The following is a 20753-nucleotide window of genomic DNA, read 5'->3' as shown; positions in this document are numbered from 1 at the left end:
AAAGATTTATTTAGATTACGATAAAATTTATTATGATAAAATTAAAAAAATAATTGCTTTATGATTAAAAAAATTTTTTAATAAAAAATTTATATCAAATAAATTTTATTGATATTTAAATTTAATTGATAATAATTAAATTTAATTATATTTCACTAAAAGTGTAATTACATCTAAACATGGAATAGATCACTTTTTAAAATATTATTATAAATAAATTTTCATGTTAAATATAATAATTAATAGTTATTTTGAATATATTAAGACGTTATCTTATATGAAAACTTTCAAAGTATGGGGTTATTATTGTAGTACAATTCTAATTAATAAAAAAAGATTTTTTTTATTAATCATGATTTAATTTTTATGATAATATTTAGAGAATAAAAATTATAATAAAGTCATGAATGTAATAAATTGACATGTGAAATTGGTTTTTTTTTAATCGTTTAAAAAATAAATTTAATAAAATTTGAGATATATCAGAATAATTTATAAAATTTATATTTTTTAATAAAAATTAACCATGTTCATGAAACCTTATTGTAGTTTATAGTAGGAAATAAGTTTCAAACCATAAAACTTTTGTTCATAATTCATTTTATTTATGAAATAATTTTGTTTTCATTAAATTAGGATAATGCTTGATATATATAACAATGGCCAAAATAAATCTGGGCCCCAAAAAACCCGAAGTGCTGATGATGGGCCATTCTAAAGATGTCCAAATCAACGCCTCTTTGTTTTAGCCACGTGTCTACAAAACCCACCTGAGCCACTTTCCTGGGCCCACCAAGCATTGGTCCTACATCGAGTGACACGTGTCCCAAACCTGTTTCGAGTTTCCATGTAATGCCCATCGGATTCCTCTCTCTGCGGTTCTTAAAATTCAAGTATCTCATTAAACCAACAAATTTTCTAAAAAATGTTTTCAGTAATTTTTTAAATTTCATTTTATTTCTTTGCATGAACTTCCAATCCACTCAAAGTCTCAATTCTCTCCGTCTCTTTCTCTTCAAAGATTGTAACTTTCCTTCACTCTCCCACTGAAAATTTCTCATTTTTCCCAGAAAAATGAGGTGGGAAAAGGTTCAATTTTACCAACAAGAAGTTGGAGGTGTGGGAGAAGCATGTCCAGGGCCAGGCAGAAGATGGGGACATACATGTAACTCCATTAAAGGAGGCAGATTTCTCTATGTTTTTGGTGGTTATGGCAAAGATAACTGCCAAACCAATCAAGTTCATGTCTTTGACACTGGTGGGTCTTTTTTAAAATCTGGGTTTCTTTCCTTTTTTTAAAATTTTTTTTCGCTTGTTTCATCTTTACGTGAAATTTTGAGGTGTTACGTTGTGACTTTTGTTTGGTATTTGAGATATAATTTGGATTTTGAATGTGTTGTATATGTTTTGCTAATTGATTCTTTTGGTGGATATGTTATTGAAACTTGTTTTTTAGGGTTTTTTTATTTGGTTTATTGACAAATTCTTCCTTTTTTGAGGTTTGGTGTAAGCATTAATGCTCTGATATGTGCTTGGTTTAGCATTTATAGTTAGTATTAATGATTCTATGCATCTACTTCTCAAAAGGTTTTTAGGTAGTTTTTTGGCTATGCATATTTGTGGATAATTCTGGATCAGCGTAAACTTTTTCTTGCTTCCATTTTTGTTTGGTTTTAGAAAATTTTTATGAGCTTATAGTTGTTTTCATGTTTTTGGAACCATTTGGCCCGTATAACATGTCATTTCTTGATTTTTCATACTAGTTAATTGCTTGTATCTATCTTTTCGTACTCGGGTTGTTTTAATAGCATTTATGATCTTAGGAGTTCATTTGAAGGTTCTTTAGTCGCTCTCTTATATTTCCCATATCGCCAATTTGCAGCTAAGCAGACATGGAGCCAACCGGCGATGAAAGGTACACCACCAACTCCAAGAGACAGCCATAGTTGTACTACTGTTGGTGACAATCTATTCGTCTTTGGTGGTACTGATGGGATGAACCCTCTAAAAGATCTACATATATTAGACACTGGTGAGTTATTCCCTTCCTTTTATTCTTTTTGATTCTTACCTCTTATGACCCGCTATCTGCATTTGCATTGATTTTTTTTTTTTTTCACTTCTATGACGAATATAATTTTGCTGAAGTGGATTGGTTAGGTAATTCTAGTTTAATATCAGTGGCAGAAATCAGCATATTTTTCCTTTTTAAGTTTGTTATAGGAATTAATGTTCGTTGGAGATTGTCATGAAATTTGGTGTGATGGTGTTCGTGTTATTTGAGACACTGATAACTCCGAGGAATTGTACTCTCAATCATTCGCTCTGAACATAATGCCACCCACCTACATGGGTGAATAAAGAATCAATTTTATGAAATAATTATTATTTTATTATGTAATTAAAAATGAAGATTTATACTTTTTGGAGAGTGGGGGAGAAGCAGGGAGACAGTTAAGGGCTATTATTAAATGGCTGGTGAAGCGATTGCTGGAAGTTGAACTTTCTTTTTCTTTTTTTGTTACTCTAAGTATTAAATTACTATTATCCTTTGCCTTACAGTCTTTGCATGGAAATGAAATTGAGTGGTTTGTGGTTTATTTTGCCAAAAGTCATCTCTGACAGCCATCAGAGTTCTCCTTTAATTAGTATTATAGAATAAATAAACACATTATACATTCATGTTGCAGCCACATGCACATGGTTTTGTCCAAGTGTAAGAGGTGAAGGGCCAGAGGAACGTGAGGGTCATAGTGCTGCTCTTGTTGGTAAACGACTCTTCATATTTGGTGGCTGTGGAAAATCCTCTGATAACAATGATGAAATATATTACAACGATCTGTATATTTTAAATACGGGTAAACTTTTTGACAATTGCTTGTTCTTAACTTCTTATTGCTTTGGCTAAGTTTGATTTGATTAATTTGATCTCTATATCTATATTTCACCATAGAGGGGGTAAAAAAGGAGAGGAAAATCTCTAGAAAAATGTATGCATTTTTTAGAACTGGTGTACATCTAAGAAGCGGAATTGAGTTGTGTTTGATATCTCTTTTGCTTTGAAAACGTCTTGAAGAGCTTAGGCTGAAAGACATGTTTCTCTCTTTTTTTTTTTTTGGTATTTTTCTGGGTTTTATACGTGTTTTTATTTTTTTCCATAACCTTTTGCTTGTAGAGACCTTTGTCTGGAAACACGCTGCAACATCAGGAAACCCACCATCTGCGCGTGATAGCCATACTTGCTCATCTTGGAAGAATAAAATTATTGTGATTGGTGGTGAAGATGGACATGATTACTATTTGTCTGATGTCCATATCCTTGATGCAGGTTTGGTTTTTCTTTGTTCTTTCTTTTTTTTTTTATCTTGAAATGAGTCCATACATTTATGTGTTCTTCTATGTATGCAATGTCTTTGGTTGTTAGTTTACATGGGATATCTGACTTATTATACAATTTATATGTAAGAAACTTTTATAGCTTGAAAATATATGAATCTAAGTTTTATGTGCTGCTTTTAATATTGTTCTTGGAATTTTTTTATTTGTACTAGATACTCTTGCATGGAAAGAGTTGAATACCTCAGGCCAGATGTTACCACCTCGTGCTGGCCACTCCACTGTTGCTTTCGGCAAGAACTTATTTGTTTTTGGGGGATTTACAGATGCTCAAAATCTTTATGACGATCTCTACATGCTTGATGTTGGTATGTGTTATGTAATTGTTGATCATGTTGTTATCTTCAATCGAATTTCTATTTCTTGATATCATCATAGAGTAGCCTCTGTTTTAGAAATCCGAGGTTCAAAGCAGTGAGAAAGGGCATTATTTTATTTCTTCACTTGTTTTTATTTCTTTCCTTGTGGCCTGAAAGGGTTGCTAGCTGATGAAATAATGTTACTTACAAGTGTGGTTACTTGTTCATGTATTATGTTTCCCACCATTGGTGCAGATACTGGCATGTGGACCAGGGTGATAACTATGGGTGATGGCCCTTCTGCTAGATTTTCTGTTGCCGGGGATTGTTTAGATCCCCTGAAGAGTGGTGTTCTTGTATTTATTGGTGGTTGCAATAAGACTCTTGAGGCACTGGATGACATGTATTACATATACACAGGTTTAATCTAAATATTCCATTTACCTTGATTTAAAAACATTACCTGCTCGGCTGCTTTCTATATGTGATTCGGTCCCTGGAACTCCATAGATCTTTTAGTCAACCTTCTGAGTTTCTAATAGTGATATGATCCCAGGGCTTGTTGTACGTGATGAAAGGAAGCTAGAGAAGTTATCCCTGAGAAAACAGTTGAAGCTGAAGTGTCAAGAACAAAATCTTAGTAATATTGTACATGATAAAGCCCTCGCTACAATTGAAGTCAGCAATGATGTGCACCAACCCATTCCTTTATCAAGCTATGGCCACCCAGGTAAGAACTCTTTTACACAGTTTCTGATTGATTCTTTTATTTTATAACTGCTATGTCACACTTCTTTAACTTATGTTCTTTAAGGTTTTCTTAACCTTGGTCTTTTTCAAGTTCTTAATCTTATCTATATGTCAGTAAGCCTTCACCTCACCCCCCTTTCCTCCAAACACACAGACACAAAAAAATTAATGTTGTGAATTATGAATGTGCTTTTGCGTGATTGTTTACTGCATCTTGCTTGATTTTCTTCTGTAATAATAGAAACTAAAAATGGGCTTTGGGATTATTTGTTACTTATGTTTTGTGCTGTACTATTCAAGGTGGTGAAATGTTCTTGGAGACCTAACCTGAACTATAGTTTCAGTGAACAATTTATTAGTTTTTAAGTCAGTAAACAGCCAAAAGAATGTTTTCTTATTAGAATGATTTAACTTTTGAAAAGTGCTATTATCTGTGCACTTATAGTACTCTCAAATTCTGCAGGAAGAGAGAATTTTCCATTAAACCAGGTCCTGCTTCAAGGAAAGAAGACATTTCAAGCTAAGGTTACTGAGAGCTTCACACATGGATATACCATTGAGACTGTTATAGATGGGAAGCCTCTTAGAGGAATACTGTTTGCAAACAAGCCTAGCTCTGGCCATGTACTCAATCATAATCTCAGCAGGTAGAAAATTCTTGCTGCATCCTTTCTCCTTTAACCAGCGTTGGTCATGGTAGCAACATTTTTTTAGATAACTTTGGTTTTCTCCTTTAACCAGCGTTGGTCATGGTAGCAAAATATTTTAGATAATTTTGGTTTGTCTACCATCATCACTCGCTGTATAAATCACTTTGCAGATACTTTTGGTTTGTCTTAATATTGTGTACTCATTTCAGAAAAAGGACTTCTGTGGAAGCTAGGGGTACTGTATTAAATGATGATTGCAATAGTAAATCAAGAAGCATGAGGCTGGATTGTGGAGATCATAAACAAGCTGATATTCATGAGATGGATTATTCATTGTGTGATACAGAAGCTCCTGCTCCAAGTTTGAGGAATCCGGCACATTCAGATCTATCAACCCATAAGGTTGAGACCTTTTTCCTCTCAACTTGCACAAGAATTGTAATTTGGCTTTCCTTTAACCAGCCAACAGCTTGTGGCAAAGTCCTTAAATTTCTTTTTATCAAAATTTGGATGACAAGTTTGCAATTTACAGCCATCAAATTGCTACTTGTCAACCCAGTTTGGCTACTGGAATTCTGGAACTATTGAATCAGCAGTCCATGCTTGTGCTTATTGCTTTTTCTCCTTTTGTTTCCATTGTCTGTTCTTTCTTTAATATACTCATGACTGATATTGCTTAAGCAGTTAGGCCTGTCAATAGTGATTGTACTATATGCTTGTTCTGTTGTGGAATAATTGGTGAATGTTAAATTCTCCATCTTTAGTTTCTGTAAGGGCTTCAAAATGTTACACAGTTGTACCTATTATAGCCATTCATTACGTGATTCATTTGTCAGTCTGTTGGTCTCCCAGCAAACATCAAAATGAGTTGTTGATTGCAAATGTTAAGTATGATATGACAAGTTTGTGTTGTTTGGGTTTTGGCAGGATCCTGCAAAGCAAGAATTTTCTCCATTGGTAGCTCATCTCAACTTAAATGATGATAAGGCAGGTGATGCACCAAACTCTGGAACTGAAGTTCTGAAAGGGGTTGGAGCCATGAGAGCTGGTTACTCTGTCACCTTATCTTTAAAGCAAGGTATGAATGAATGGAAGAAAATTTTAATTTACAGCTAATTGTAATGGCTTCTGGACATGCAAAATGCAAAAATCACTTTCTTTTTTCTTTTCATTGCATCCATCATTCTTTTCAGTTCAGAGCAGCTGGCTTTTAACTTGTATTTTAATTCATAGCTTTTAAGATTGGATCATTTAAGGGTGCTAGTTGACGGTATTGAGTGACTTCTCCATTGACTTGCCCATATTATTCTAGTAAGAGCTTACTGAAGCAAAGCAGATGTTTTTTTCTCTTAAGAGAGCTATTTAAAATTATGTAATTATAGTTATATTGCAACTCATTTGATATTGTTGTTACATATTTTAAGGTAGTCATCTTCTGATGAACACAAATTCTTCTAATATTCTGGCAGGTGAGAGGAGACCAAACACCTTGGAGCACAACAATCCCGAAAAATTGCTATGACTGGTGAACAATCTTTAACTTCATTAGTGATGACTAACTCAACGTAATGAGATGCACAAGCCATGTATACATTTATTGCTTCAAGGTGGTTATAGATGCATGTTACTGATGCATACTGAATCTGCTTACTTACTAACTGGTGATCAGCCACCCAGTGTCACTCTTCTTTTTGCTTTCTAACAACTAATACCCATTTATCCGAGCTCTTACCTTGGAATCCATGATTGACTTTAGCTTTTGTTTAGAACTGGTGATGTCGTGATTATTATCTGCGTCAGATTGAACTGTTTCTAGCAACGAGGAAAAGTAATGTTGTGATGAGAATGCATGACTCCTCTGGTTTCCATTAGTTGTGAAGAAACCTTGCTCTTTTTCCAACATACCATGTGGACAATGTTGATTCTATAGGAGAACTAAGTACTTTGGGGCCAATTTTTTTTTTGACGTATGTAACCTTTCGGCATTTTAAGAGATTAGTCTTTCTACTTAGCTTTACATAAGATCTGTGCATAAATGTTTTAACTCTTTATCTTTTTCCTCTCACACGATGTCGAAAGTATCTGATCTCATTTTGTGGTAATCCAATGGTCTTCCCTTTGATTATTGTGTAACAATGTTGAGCGTATAGAAATAAGCGTTTTTTCAGGGCATTTGGCTTCCACTTACCTGTTGGTGGTAAATAGAACTGAACTTGCTGAAGTTGAGGATGGTTGATGGAACTGGATATTGATGTTTTTTCATCATTTCCTAATTAATAGCTAGTTCTTTTATGGTATAATAATGCATGGCATGGATGACTAAAGAGGATGGCTAAGAGAAATGGTAGAAAGTCTTTGCTTGTCACCATTATTGTATATCTTTTCTAGGTGAAATATATTCTTTGGTTGATTTCTTCAATGTCTTAAAATTTGAGGTTAAAAAAATGTTTTTTTAATAACTTTTATTTATTCTCAAAACCAGAAGATTGAAGAAATAGTAAGTTGGAGATAGATTTGGCAATTAATGTTATCTGTGTTTATTTATTTTATATAAAATATAAAAATTATCACATGATAATTCATATTCAGGTGTTAAACATCGAATTCATGTAAGATTTTGTTAAAATTTTAAATTATGTATGTTTTTTTTTTTTTTTATCATATGATATTTAAAATTGTCAAGAAGTTTTCAATTTAGTCAGCACAAATCGAGTTCCCACAATGGTTTGCTAGATCCATCCTTGGTCCAACAAACAAAAAAAGGGGCCTGGAACACCATATATGACATTCAGTGGAGGGATTGGATGGGTCTGGCCAACTGACAGAAAACAGTTGAGGAAGATAGTTGACTTATTAACAAAGTCTAAATGTCGGAAAGAACCCACCATGCTAACATCAACAAGTATTTACATTGCATTACAGCTGCAAAATGTCTTTAACATGTAACTATAGTGGTATATTGTTTGTCCCAAAATTTTAGAGGCTTTAGAACAATATTAATGATGTCTCACTTCCCGCTGCCGCCAAACAGGTAATCCAGGGAAGATCCACCGCCAGCTGCTGCATGAACCTTTGTTGTAGGTCGATCCTGTTCACAGAAATTTATCGAAGCAATTAGTGTGGCCACAAGAAAGGCAAAAGGAATATTGCAACTTGGGGGAGGGGTGAAAATAAGAAGCAGCATTCAAAAATGTCAAAACTTGAAGGACATGTATGCATGATTTTTGCAAAACATCTGCAATAAGAGAACCTAGGACAGCCCATTGGGTAAGTAGCCCTCACCAACCAGCATGTTATCTCCTATAATTCGATATACATGCAAAGGTTTCACTTGATCATCAGGGCAGCAACTGAACTACGGCTAGCCCCCTAAATTGCAGCTGAAGAAAGGAAAATTGATGTAAATTGTCAATTCCTTAAACCAAGCTGCTGAATTTTAGCACTAAAAAGTGGTCAACGTCCCAACAAGATATAATGATTTAAAAACTCTGACAAGGAAAAATAAGCACTCTCACAAAATCCCAACATATTATTTCCAACCATTCCAAATCAAAGATTCATCTAGGAGCTTCAGCATTGGTTGCAAAATTGACAACATTTGTATATGATTATTTTGATATACAAGGCAGATGATAATTTCTGGCCTTCAAACAAATCATTCATGACAAAGTTCTTCATCAATGTTTCTATGTGACAGCTTTACAGGTAGCTTCCAACATTTGCATTTTTTTAATAAAAAATTGTCAAGAAATGAACTCTAAAACCAGTAAGAATCTCTGGCAGAAAGAAAAAGAACCTAGGAGGCCTCTAACTTCCAATACTCATGATGCAAACAAGACAGGTTAAATTAATGTGAACTTTTTTTTCTTTTTCTTTTTTTATAATATGAATATATGAATTGATATATCTAAATATTATTTTTTTATTTTAATTTATGTATGATTTTAGAATTGTTTTCATGAAATTAAATATTTTTTATTTATTAATTTTATAAATTACTTATTAATAATCTCTTCGTTGTTGTTTCAAAATATTTTTTCATTAAAATTAATTTTTCATTTATTTATTTTGTCAATTAATGTGGTGAATGTTCAAATAATAAAACATCACCTATGCCAATCGTATGCATGGACCAAGACAATAAAATCATTAAAAAAAAAAAGCATAATGAATCAAATTGAAAAAGTGATCAAGTTTTATATTAAGAGATGAAATTAAAAGCTATAATTTGATCAAATTTTTAGAGATCATTATTCATGCATATAAAATTTTATGCTCTTTATAAATGCATTATGCATATAAATTTTTAAATTAATTAAAAAGGCATAACTATTTTTAACATTATAATAAAATTTTCAAAATTTTTAATGTTTTATTTATTTATTTATTTTAATTATTAAAAATAAAATTAAAAGCTTTTTCTTTGCTTTCAAGTTGAGTGAAAATAAACCAAATCCAAAAAAAAAAAAAAAAAGTGAGAAAACACTCAAAACTCAAAAAGCAGAACTCATAGAGCAGAACCATAAAACGAAAAAATTTTATTAGGGTTTATAAACATAAAAAAACCCTCTCTTTTCTTGACAAAAATGCTCCAAATTCCTATATATATATATATATATATATATATTTTCCTTCCCTCTACATTTTCTCTCCCACTTTCAACTGGTAGGCTACCGTTGCTGTGATTAATTTTGGCTTTTTTTTATTTTTTCATTCATTAATCGTTTTCAACTTAGTTTCTTCGATGCTGTTTTTTTTTTTTTTTTTGTATTTTAGTTATATAATTGTTTTATCTGCTTACTTATTGATATTTTTGCTTTTTGTTGTTTGGTTGCTGAGAAAGTTGATGGAAAATAATGGGAAATAAAAAGGTTTGAACTTGGCTTTTTGGATTTTTCTTATCTATTTGAATTGAATTCAACATTGATTTTCAATTTGAAAACGTGCAATTTGAAGCGTTTTTCAGCATTTGCAGTTTGTTTGACAGTATTGAATGCATTTAAATTACGCAAGTTAGAAAAAGATTATATTTTGCGAATAAAGGAAGCAATTTTGAGTTGATATATGGCTCGGCAGAGTCACTTGCCTCTGAGGAATGATTTTGGTTCCCAGATTATCCCAGGACCTTATCCAACTGAATTGCCTCCACATTCTCGGTCTGATAGGCTTCGACAGCGAGCTTATCTTCCAATTCAGAAAGCAAATCGTCCTTTCTTGCGTGCTTCTTTACCTGTGCATAACCTTTCTATTGGCATGCCGGGATATGATGGTTTAAAACATCCTCCAATGCAGAATGTGATTGCTTCAAATTCCTTTGCTCAGGGAAACACTCATCCTCATACTATGCCCTTTTCACAACGGTTGCTGGGAAACAAAATGCAACCATTTCCTGGTGAGAGTTTGTCACCAGGTGGACTTCTAACTCATCTTCGTATATTCGCACCACCCTATGGTTGACTGTATCTGTAATCTTGCTGGGAAGATGAATTCTTCACTAAAAGATCCACCAGATATTAGGGACGCAACATCCCATCATGTTGATATTGGAGGATCAACTAGTTCAACATTTCCTAATCCATATGCATCTACTCTTGACCAGCCAATAAATTCCAAATGCCGTTCTGATGTTATGCAAGAAAAAGATACAACCTATAATAACACACCTTTCAGTTTGACTCATGCTCCTGTTGATGGGAAAGGTATTGGATCGCAACAAGGAACTTCCTCACCCAATTCTGCCAGGGCTGTTGGTCAGAATTTTCCTAGATCAGGTGGTGACCAGTATGATCCACTCGTTGATAGCATTGAGCCATCTACAAGGTTATCCAGCAAATTTGATTATTTGCAAAAGTTGGAAGTGACAGGTGACTCTGACATCTTATTGGGGCTTAGTGGTTCCAACAAACCATTGGATATGGAGGAAAACAACAAAAGGAAAGATGCTGGAGCCATTGATTCTGCGGCATCTGCAGATAATAAGGAATTTGGTGAGACTGCTGATGCTGAAGTTGGTGCTGTTGAGAATGTCAGCCCAAGTAATCCAGTTGAAGTCAACATGGCTACTGGTGAGATTGAGATTGATCAGATAAAGTCTCCAGGGAAGAGTAAGAAGAGCAAAGATTCCAGATCAATGAAGGTTTTCAAGTTTGCCCTTGCAGATTTTGTAAAGGAGGTTTTAAAGCCATCATAGCAGCAGGGTAATATAAGCAAGGAGGCTTTTAAGACAATTGTCAATAAGACTGTTGATAAAGTATCAGGAGCTACGAAGAGCCACCAGATACCCAAATCTCGTGCAAAGATTGATCAATACATTGAGTCATCTCAGCGGAAATTGACGAAAGTTGTGATGGTAAATTCTCATTTCGTGCTTTTTTTTTTTTTTTTTGCCTTCTTGCAGAAATTAACTTTGCAAGGGGTCATTTTACATGCTATATTTCTGCAATAGTTCTGACCTTTCTTTCATAAAGTTCCATAGAGCTTTTAAACTAATAGCTGAAATGTTGATCTATGCACATCCTTGCATTTTTCATGATGCAACGATGATGTTTAGAATTTTCAATTTGGTAAAATTATTTTCCCATCATGTTTTGCAGGGATATGTTGATAAATATGTCAAACTGTAAGGTGGCTTCAATTTTGATCCCAGGCATTTTCACTGGTCAAAGGTTTTGATTAAACAGGCGAGTTTCTTTCCCATGCTTGGGGTTGAGGACCATATTCCAGAGCCATTGAAGCTTTGAAAAGTAATTCTATTTGTTGCAGTGCTTTGAGAAAGGATCAGAAATATTGACTTGGTGATGATAGAAAGTTGGTTTGTATAGTTTGTAAAGGTAGGATCAAAGGAAACGCTAAGGTTATGAACAGGTGATCAAGGCAAGAGATTGTTTATCAGTCTCAGCAATGTTCTATGGAAGATCCAGAAATGTCTATGCAATGTTCACAAGAATGAATATGATGAATAATTCTATGTACAAAAAAAAAAAATAATAAAGTTTATGTAGTATTTTGTTTGTATATTGTTATTCCCCACTTGTAGATATCCAGTATTTGTCTTTAGCTACGCCGTATGTGATCATTGTGAGAAACTGAAGCTTTATTTGGAAACCTGTTTATTATTTTATGATCTAGGAAATTATGTTGTTCAATTTATCCGCAAGGATAATTCTTGTTAAAGAATTTTTTTTCTTTTTTTTTTTTTTTTTGTTAATCAGAGTTTTATCTTTCGTGTAAAAAGTGTTTGAGAGTAAAATTTTAAATATCAACTTGAGAAAACAATGTGTAATAGATATTTGAGAGTAAAATTTTAAATGTGTAATAAAAATATTTTTATGTTTATATTTTTATTTTTTAAAAAATAGCTTTTATTTTTTATTTTTTGTTTTTAAAAAATGCATTTGATAAATAAAAATAAATTTTATTTTTAAAAAATATAAAAAATATAAAAAAAATATTTAATGATATTACTATTAATGATATCTAATTACAAATATAATATATATTTATTAATTAATGATATTAAAAAGGATTCAAATATATAAACTTACAAAACACAAAAAAATAATGTACATCCCTTATTTTTATAATTAAAAACATATTTTTTTCATATTTTAACTTATTTTTATTTTTTTAAAATTTATTTTTATTTTTAATTACTCAATACTTTTTCACTCCTATTTTTTATTTTTTAAGAAAATGACTTTTTTTTTAAAACTAAACAGTTAGATTTAAGAAAAGCTTTGAGTTACCCTTATCAGCATATATGAGGATTGTGTATTTATATAATATTTATTTTTATGTTAAATAAATATAAAATATAAAAATTATTGTGTTTCATGTTAACATTTCAAATAAAAATAGTTTTTATTTTATTAAATTCATATTTAATTTTTACTAATTTTAAATTATTTCATTTTATATATTTTTTTCATGTTATTTTTATGGGTGGGTTGGTTCATATATTGTCTAAAATTATCATATTTCCATAACCGGTGTGTTTTTTTATTGTAAAACCCAAAAAAATATATCAAATTTTCTTTTACTATTTAGGGTGAGAGAGAAACAACTCAAAAACAGAACAACCCTACCTCCACGGCAACTAGTGGGCGGCGCTGCTAAAAATTTGAGGTACTCTTTTAAAATTTTCCCCCTCCTCTTTGAAAACCTTATTCAACTTTACTAAGATTTTTTGGCTGATTGGTGAAAATTTTTTGCTTCTTCATTTCAAATTTTTGAGATACAGCTTTAATTTTCTGTTTGTCTTCCTTTTTTTTTTTTTGGTTTCTAATTACCGATAAATAAAAATAGGATCGACCTTCAAATTCTATGAAAAAAATGGGAGTTGAAAGTGTTTCAGAGTCTTCGCTTTCGAAAGTTAAGTTGAGTGGTTCAGAAAAGAAGAAAATGAAGAAGCAGAGGAAGCAGCATCAAGCTATTGAAAATGCAAATGCTGAATCGAAAGAGAAAGAAACTTCTTTTGGAACAAATTCGAAGCCTAATGCTAGTTTAGATTCGCTATTGCATGAAGAGGAAGATTCGTTAAGGAAGGATTCCCACTTAGAAACAGAGCAATCGAATCGTTCTCGTAGGAAGAGAAAGAGAAAAGAAAATTCTTTGATTGATGAAAAGCAAAGCGATTCTTTTGTGGAGTCATCAGGGTTGATGGAAGAGGCGAATCCATTAATGAAGGATATGAGTGTTGGTTCGGAGTCTGGATTGAAGGGGAGTCGATTGAATGAGCAACCGGCTCATTCAGAAAGGAAAAGAAAAAGGAAGAAGGAGCGTAAAAAGGGTCTCCAGTCTGTTGTAGAGTTGAGATATATTGAAGAAAGTTCTTTTATGGGTGAAAACCAAAGTGATTCTCGTGCAGAGTCTGAGTTGAATGTTAGTCTAGAGCCAGGTTTGAAGGAAGGGTCAAATTCATTAATGAATGATACTCTCTTGGAAAGAGATTGGGAGACTTTGGAGAAAATTAGTTTAGAGTCAAGTCAATTGAATGAACAGCCAACTGATTCGGAACGGAAAAGAAAGAAAAAGGAGCGGAAAAAGGCTAAAGCCGGGCAGTTTGAGAAATTTAATGGGAAGTCTGGCTTAGAGTTGAGAGATGGGAAAGAAATTTCTTTGACAGATGAAAAGCAAAGTGGTTCTCATGTGGAGTCCAAAGTGAATGTTAGTTTAGAGTCAGGATTGAAGGAAGGGCCAAATTCTGATGTACAGACTCTAGAGAATGTTAGTTTGGAGTCTGGGTTGAAGGGGATTCAATTGAATGAACAGAGGGTTCAATCTGAAAGGAAAAGAAAGAGGAAGAGGGAAAAACGAAAGAAGAGAAGGCTTAGTGCTTTGGAGGATAATGATATCATTGCAAAGAGGAATAACAGGGATAATAATGAAGCTGAAAATAACAATATGTGTCCTGAACTTCAAACAACTAATGGAAAGGATTTCAGAAAGGAGGATCTTATGTCAAAAAATATGAAGAAAAGGCGTAGTGATTCTCCACGAACTGCAAGTACTAGTATGGTGAAAGCACAAGATCTCCATGTTGATGGGAATCTTGTTTTGCCGGAAATAAAAGATATCAAAACCTTACAGATAGGGGAGACGGTAAAAACCTATCACCGGAAAAGGAAAAAGTTTTCTAATCTCTTGGGAGATAGTTTGGAACAATTGCCGAAGAATGGTATGATACAGACTTCAATTGACCATTTAGAAAAGGAACAGACAACTGCCTTTTCAGCAAATGGGTCAGATGGAGTACTGGTCAGGCATGCTATGCCAGCACAGGCTTTGGAAGAAGCGTTTGGCAATAGCACAGGCAGTGAATCTGCACTCAAAGGAAGAAAAAGAAAGAAAAGAAAGACGTTGAAGGAGTCTTTGTCCAAGTATCCAGACCAAAAGGATGTCCAGATAGAAACCAAGATGGAACAAACTATTCCTTCTCTGTCGAAATTGTCTCCTGCAAAAGATGATGTTGCACTAACGGCTAATGTTAAAGAGAACAATTTGTCACGAACATTGTACTCTTCACTTGAAAGAATATGCATTAGCCGTCCTAAGAAAAAGCTTCTTGTGCTTGATTTGAATGGAATTCTTGTAGATGTTGTTCAAAACCCAGGTGAATTCCAGCCAGATATTAAAGTAGCAGGGAAAGGAGGTAAAATATGATATTTCAAGTAGATGTTTTTGAAATCTCTGTGTGCCTTCTATTAATTCTAATTTGACTGTGGCCCACTTTTTTTTCAGTTTTCAAGAGACCATTTTGTGGTGATTTTCTCAACTTTTGCTTTAGGACGTTTAACGTTGGAATCTGGTCATCAAGAATTTAGTATGCTCCTCCTCTGCTTGGGAATTTTTTGACCCATAGTTAACTATTCTTTCTTTAAGAGTCGCTGCAATACATAAGTGCACCTGAGAATGTAATATTCCTTAATGAATAGCATTATGCCTTGACCATCTTGCTGTTAATTTTTGTTGCAGCAAGAATGTGAACAAGTTGGTTAGTTTTCTTATGAGAAAATGGAGACATAATCTGCTTTTCTGTTGGGTAAGTAGCATTGGCAGTAGGTATTTAACTATTGCTGATAAATGTGATAATTGACTGAAATTTTGTTTAGGGAATTAGTGTATTTCATTTTCTTCTTGTCATTTTCATCATATATTTGGCCTTTGATCAATGGCCTACCCTTGCATGATTAGTTAATTAAGTAAGGGGGTTTCATCTGTTTGGTACTTTCAATTCTGTTGATATTTTGTAACTGGGAACAATTAGTTTGTGGTTTTTTAAGATATAAATAACATTCTAAAACTGAACTGTACAATATACATGATACGTTTTATTCTAAATACAATTCTATTCACTTACATATCTACCTAAATAATATAGTATACATGATAATTCACTTACATCCATATGTTATGACGTATAATAATATAGTACTTAACACATAAACTAATACCCAACAGCTCTAACCAATCCAAACTGGTCAATTGGATCACAAGTATGAACGCCCTAAATAGTCTAGTTCAAACTGATCCTAAAGAATCTAGCTTGGTTCCTTTTTTCTTTATTTTTTTTTAAATTAATAAATTCTGTTTATGTTGGCTGGTTCTAAAACAAACCTACTTTTAATCAAGTTTAGATTTGACTGAAGGAGAACTGAAGCCAGACATGGACACTCTTGTGGGGTAAAGTGGCATGACATTTTTTGTAATATTTATGAAGACTTGCTATGTCATGACCAACCTTGACTAAGGTTTCTTACTTATTCTATCAACATTTGCTTTTGGGGTGCGTAATACTGGTGATTTTCTCATTGGAATTCCTTCGCTTTTTCAGTATCATCGTTCCTAGCATCCTACCTTGGGATGATCCTTTTACAGTACCTTCCTTGAGGTTTTCGAAAGAAGGCTGCTCTGTTACTGCAAATGCGAACTATTAGAGATTCATTTTATAGGCAAATTAGTGGCAAACTGGTAGATTCGGCTCTTTAGAGTTTCATATTTATGTGCTATCATAGTTGTTTCCTGCTGCAATAGTAAGTTATCTAGCTTCTTAGTATCTAGGGTTGACAACAGAACAACTAAAATTTACACCCATCCATCTTCCTAGTACAAGCTTAAAGGGTTGGCATTAGGGTGGACCTGAAGTCTGCTAACAAGTTGATATCTATTTCAAATGTTAACGTCTGCTGTTATACACAGACATATGGTGAAGTAGTTTTCAGCTGCTTTGCCTTTAAAGATTCTGCCTGACAAATGGTTTACCTTATTGCCTATCCTGCATGATATTAATAATGTCTTAATCTTTATCATCTTTTGTAGATGCATCAATGGGTTTATTGCTGTGTATGACTTCCTTATCTCATGATGTGGGTTTCATGCAGGGCCGAAAGCAATGTACAATAACAAAATTCAAAACTATTGAGGATAAACATAAACCTCTTGTTTTGAAGGAACTAAGAAAGTTATGGGAGAAGCATTTGCCTAATCTTCCATGGGAGAAGGGAGAGTATGATGAATCAAACACATTATTGTTGGATGATTCCCCATATAAGGCTTTGCGGAATCCTGTGAGTTTTCAACTATTTTTCGTCTATTTGGTTCCTCATTTGGGGCATGTGACTTCATTTAACAATTTAAATTGTTGAAATTCTTATGATGCTATAATACTTATGCTTGCCTTAATCTTTTCTTTTTTAGGCAAACACTGCTGTATTTCCATATCCTTACAACTACAGGGATGCCAAGGATTTTTCATTAGGTAAGACTTGGACTAGCATCTTTTAGGAAATTAAAGGTACAGCCACAGATGGACCGCCATATATTATCTAAGCCTTCATAGGTGGCATATGGTTAATCTTACCTATTTGGTCTTCTTCATGGTAGGGAAAAAATAATATTAGATCTTGTTAAATAGGTTCTGTAAATCCTACCCTTACCTCTATTGAAACCTTAAACTTGTTGGGCCAAAATACTTTTTCGTCTTTGTATTTGCATGTGTTCCTGTGTTATAAAGCTGCATTCACAGTATGGAAAAGTGAAATTGCTCAATATCACTCTTCATACTTGTGCAGTTTTCTAGCCCTTATCGCAACTCAGTTGTGCGCATGTTTTATCTTCTAGGTATTATGAAACATCATTGATGGAAATTACTTTCAATTTTTGTCAATGTTTTCTGCTGTACCTAATTTTTCGTTTAACTTTGATCAACCAATTCTACAAGCTTGGTTCTTCAAAAAAGAAAAAAAAAACTCTTACAATGTCTTTGGGTGCAAGTGATTTTGGCTGCCTGTAATTTGAACATATGCCTAGTGACAGTTTAGTTATGTTTTGGTAATTGGATAAAATACAAAAACAAAGACAAAAGCTAGCAGTTTTATGGATCATTACCCTGATTATATAAGACCAACTCTTGTTACAAATCTGCTATTAGAGTTTGCCTTGATGGTCATCTGTAGTGTACCTAATTCCTTTGTTTATTTGTCCTTATGTACAATTTTTATTCCAACTGTAATTGTTAAATGAGATCTGCAACAGCATGCAGAGGAGATATTCACAAATATCTTGAAGGTTTAGCTGCAGCAGAGAATGTTCAGCAGTATGTTGAGCAAAATCCATTTGGGCAACCGGCTATCACAGAGTCAAATCCACATTGGGATTTCTACTGCCAAATTATAAACGATAAGACATGACGAGTCCAGTAATTCCCTTGCCGATATTGATGGATTTTTCATGGTAAGCTGCAAAACAAATTGTTCAATTGGGTGTCTTTTAGCTAAGCTGCATTTGGAGTTTGTTCGAATGTAGCAGAAACTATTGGTTCATATATTTTTTTGTGATTGCTGCTGATCATAGAACCTTTATAGGCCTTCTATAGTATACACTGGTTGGCTTCCTCCTTGAGATGGCATTTCTTTTTGTTGCAAACTGCCAAGTCAACTTCTGTTATCCATAAATTTTTTTAATATTTTGGATTAATCGAAGTGCTAGCAATTGCAATAATTTATGTTGTTTCATGTTGACAGTTCATAGAATATGCTTTGTGTTTTTTCCTCTTCATATGATGGTAAGAGTATAAGAGCTGGAGCCTAGGAATAGGAGTGTAAACGAACGAAACTTGTGATGAATAGTTTGCAAATAGACTTGATTTCTGTTCATTAATATTTATTTATTAAACTTAATAAATGATTACAAACAACATTTCGTGGTTCATTAATTAAGCAAATAAATAACTAATATAATAAAGTCCGTACATATACATATCATTTACATCTTTACATGGAAGTTGGTATGTTACAGATGATGGTAAATGTTTCAACCCCCAAATATGGCCCAAAATTGACCTGTCTCATTGCCTTTTGATACAGGTGTGTGCATGTGTGCTAGAAATAATCCGAATCAAAAACGTAGGAATTGTGTAAATAATACAAAATTTTAAAGTAAAAACATAATGTCTGGGACTGAAATTACTGGGATGGATACATTTTCGGAATCTTCTTATCTATCTTTGATGTTCCTCGTCAGTCACCATCATCATCCCTTAATCGCAAGTTGTTTGGGAACCCCAACCACCATGTTTAGAGAAAGCCTTCAGTTTTGAGGAACATCTCAAAAACGCATTGGTTGTTTGCAATCAGGCAAAAAAGTGGATACCAAGTATTTAAGCTTCCATGTGCCTTGACTAGTTTTAGGGGGAGGAATATTTATGATCTCACCCCTTTGTGTTTTTTTTTTTTTAATATTCAAAAAATCTCAATGGACCCCTCACCCAACACTCTAATTTGGGCCCCACCTCCAATAACATAAATGTGAGACTATTGGGCCCAACATACAACTAAGAAAGAGCCCATTAAAACCAATTAATTACTGTTGGTAATTATGATTATTAATTCATACTATTTTTTTTAAATTGTAACTTAGAAAATAAAATAAAAAATTATAAGTGCTGAAATTTAAATTTTAAATGTATTGAATATTAATTTTTAAGAGCGATGCATCAATCAATTGAACTAAAATTCGAATTTAATCCATACTTTTTCTTAAAGTCCTTAACCAATTCAATTTATGCTTGATATAGTTGTTGGTGACACCCCTTTATTATTATTATTATTATTATTATTATTATTATTATTATTGCTGCTGCCAAGGCAAGTGCCATAGATGTGTTTGGATCTTGAATGATTTGAAAGTGCAATTCTATAACTGTAAAATCATTGGAAGACGATGATTTACTCCGATTTGTACTTTCGTCAATAATCTAAACAGGAAAAAAAATTTATACCTTTTTTATTTTTATTTTTTATATATAATGATAATAATTATCTGTCAATAATTAAGTTGTTTGCATGGCGGTAGACAACTCATTTAATTGCCTAATTAATAATCTCCTTGTTTATCAAGTAATTATGCAACCAACTGTGTAGTTTATTTATGGATAGTGAAAAAAAATTCCAGCTAGGTTTCTTCGTTTGTAATGTTTCACTTGGGATCTATATGAATCAAGTTGAATCTGCTTTGATATTTTCTTTAAGTGTAAAAGCCAAACGGCATTGTAAATATACCTTATTTAGGATTATCTAAATTATATGGTCAAGGGCTCCATTAAATTGCATATTTATTTCCTTACAACCTTTTTTTACGGTATAATCATAATAAAATATTATATTTATATAATCAATTGAATAATTACTTATTACAATATAATTAAATTATAATTATGAAATAATCAATTAATAAATTAAAATATAATTAGACAATCATACACAATAAAATTTGAATCTAAAATTTTGCAACTCTTTCATGTATCTCAAGAAATTGAGTTCTATGTCCTAGAGTATTCAATTTCTAATTTTTGAATAAAAGAAATATATTATTAATTATTGAAATAAATATTCGGTTTATATTTACAATCTTATAACTCAATTGGTTAATATTATCATATTTAAGAGTTAATATTTAATAGAATTAATATTTAAATTTTATAATTTATAATTTTTTTTCCTCATATTGTGATCTCTTTCGTAAAAGAATTAATATTAAAATATTAATGAGGTTGAAATGTTGGGAAAATTTTTGTTTGATTCAAATAAATTATTTTCTTGGTATCTACCATATCCATAAGTAATTGGTTACCATGAAAACTGATTGTTATTTATTAAAAGGA

General features: G+C 32.7%; 3 protein-coding genes across 10 annotated transcripts; all 3 read left to right on the top strand.

Moving 5' to 3' along the window:
* Positions 1-880: 880 nt before the first annotated feature.
* Positions 881-8924, top strand: LOC111290458 (uncharacterized). 5 transcript variants are annotated; one of them, XM_022881770.2, is made up of 12 exons: positions 901-1258; positions 1883-2032; positions 2691-2858; positions 3176-3328; positions 3552-3704; positions 3951-4115; positions 4252-4425; positions 4909-5092; positions 5305-5497; positions 6023-6173; positions 6565-6620; positions 8127-8924. In XM_022881770.2, the coding sequence occupies exons 1-11, from the start codon at positions 1075-1077 to the stop codon at positions 6615-6617; spliced, it is 1728 nt and encodes a 575-aa protein (XP_022737505.2). In that variant the 5' UTR covers positions 901-1074; the 3' UTR covers positions 6618-6620; positions 8127-8924. The 5 variants fall into 5 exon arrangements, with proteins under 5 accessions (XP_022737504.2, XP_022737507.2, XP_022737505.2 ...); XM_022881769.2 differs by lacking the exon at positions 8127-8924 and having other exon boundaries at positions 881-1258; positions 6565-7227; XM_022881772.2 differs by lacking the exons at positions 3552-3704; positions 8127-8924 and having other exon boundaries at positions 900-1258; positions 6565-7227.
* Positions 8248-12153, top strand: LOC111290899 (uncharacterized). The gene is given in 4 exon segments (XM_089768446.1): positions 8248-8362; positions 9939-10515; positions 10517-11444; positions 11689-12153. Coding segments are annotated over 3 exon segments (1314 nt in total). The 5' UTR covers positions 8248-8362; positions 9939-10159; the 3' UTR covers positions 11719-12153.
* Positions 12154-13078: 925 nt separating this feature from the next.
* On the top strand, positions 13079-18592 carry LOC111291094 (uncharacterized). 4 transcript variants are annotated; one of them, XM_022882673.2, is made up of 7 exons: positions 13079-13219; positions 13400-15245; positions 15335-15416; positions 15569-15635; positions 16975-17160; positions 17291-17351; positions 18128-18592. In XM_022882673.2, exons 2-7 carry the CDS (start codon positions 13418-13420, stop codon positions 18280-18282), a joined length of 2379 nt encoding a protein of 792 aa, XP_022738408.2. In that variant the 5' UTR covers positions 13079-13219; positions 13400-13417; the 3' UTR covers positions 18283-18592. The 4 variants fall into 4 exon arrangements, 2 of the variants coding, with proteins under 2 accessions (XP_022738408.2, XP_022738411.2); XR_016346559.1 differs by lacking the exons at positions 17291-17351; positions 18128-18592 and adding an exon at positions 16428-16626 and having other exon boundaries at positions 16975-17115; XR_016346560.1 differs by lacking the exons at positions 17291-17351; positions 18128-18592 and adding an exon at positions 16428-16564 and having other exon boundaries at positions 16975-17105.
* The last annotated feature ends 2161 nt before the right edge of the window (positions 18593-20753 follow it).

Source organism: Durio zibethinus, chromosome 11 (assembly GCF_047325235.1).
Source record: "Durio zibethinus cultivar Kanyao isolate XHJ-2024 chromosome 11, ASM4732523v1, whole genome shotgun sequence".
NCBI lineage: Eukaryota > Viridiplantae > Streptophyta > Magnoliopsida > Malvales > Malvaceae > Durio > Durio zibethinus.
The sequence above is the reverse complement of the archived record's forward strand: the minus strand, read 5'-3'. Positions and strand labels throughout refer to the sequence as shown.

Coding starts and splice junctions, on each gene's coding strand:
- LOC111290458 (XM_022881770.2), top strand. CDS start 1,075: ATGAGGTGGGAAAAGGTTCAATTTTACCAACAAGAAGTTGGAGGTGTG. Junction 3,329..3,551: donor TGTCCATATCCTTGATGCAG/GTTTGGTTTTTC, acceptor TATTTGTACTAG/ATACTCTTGCATGGAAAGAG. Junction 4,116..4,251: donor CATGTATTACATATACACAG/GTTTAATCTAAA, acceptor ATATGATCCCAG/GGCTTGTTGTACGTGATGAA.
- LOC111291094 (XM_022882673.2), top strand. CDS start 13,418: ATGAAAAAAATGGGAGTTGAAAGTGTTTCAGAGTCTTCGCTTTCGAAA. Junction 17,161..17,290: donor ATAAGGCTTTGCGGAATCCT/GTGAGTTTTCAA, acceptor TTTCTTTTTTAG/GCAAACACTGCTGTATTTCC. Junction 17,352..18,127: donor TGCCAAGGATTTTTCATTAG/GTAAGACTTGGA, acceptor GATCTGCAACAG/CATGCAGAGGAGATATTCAC.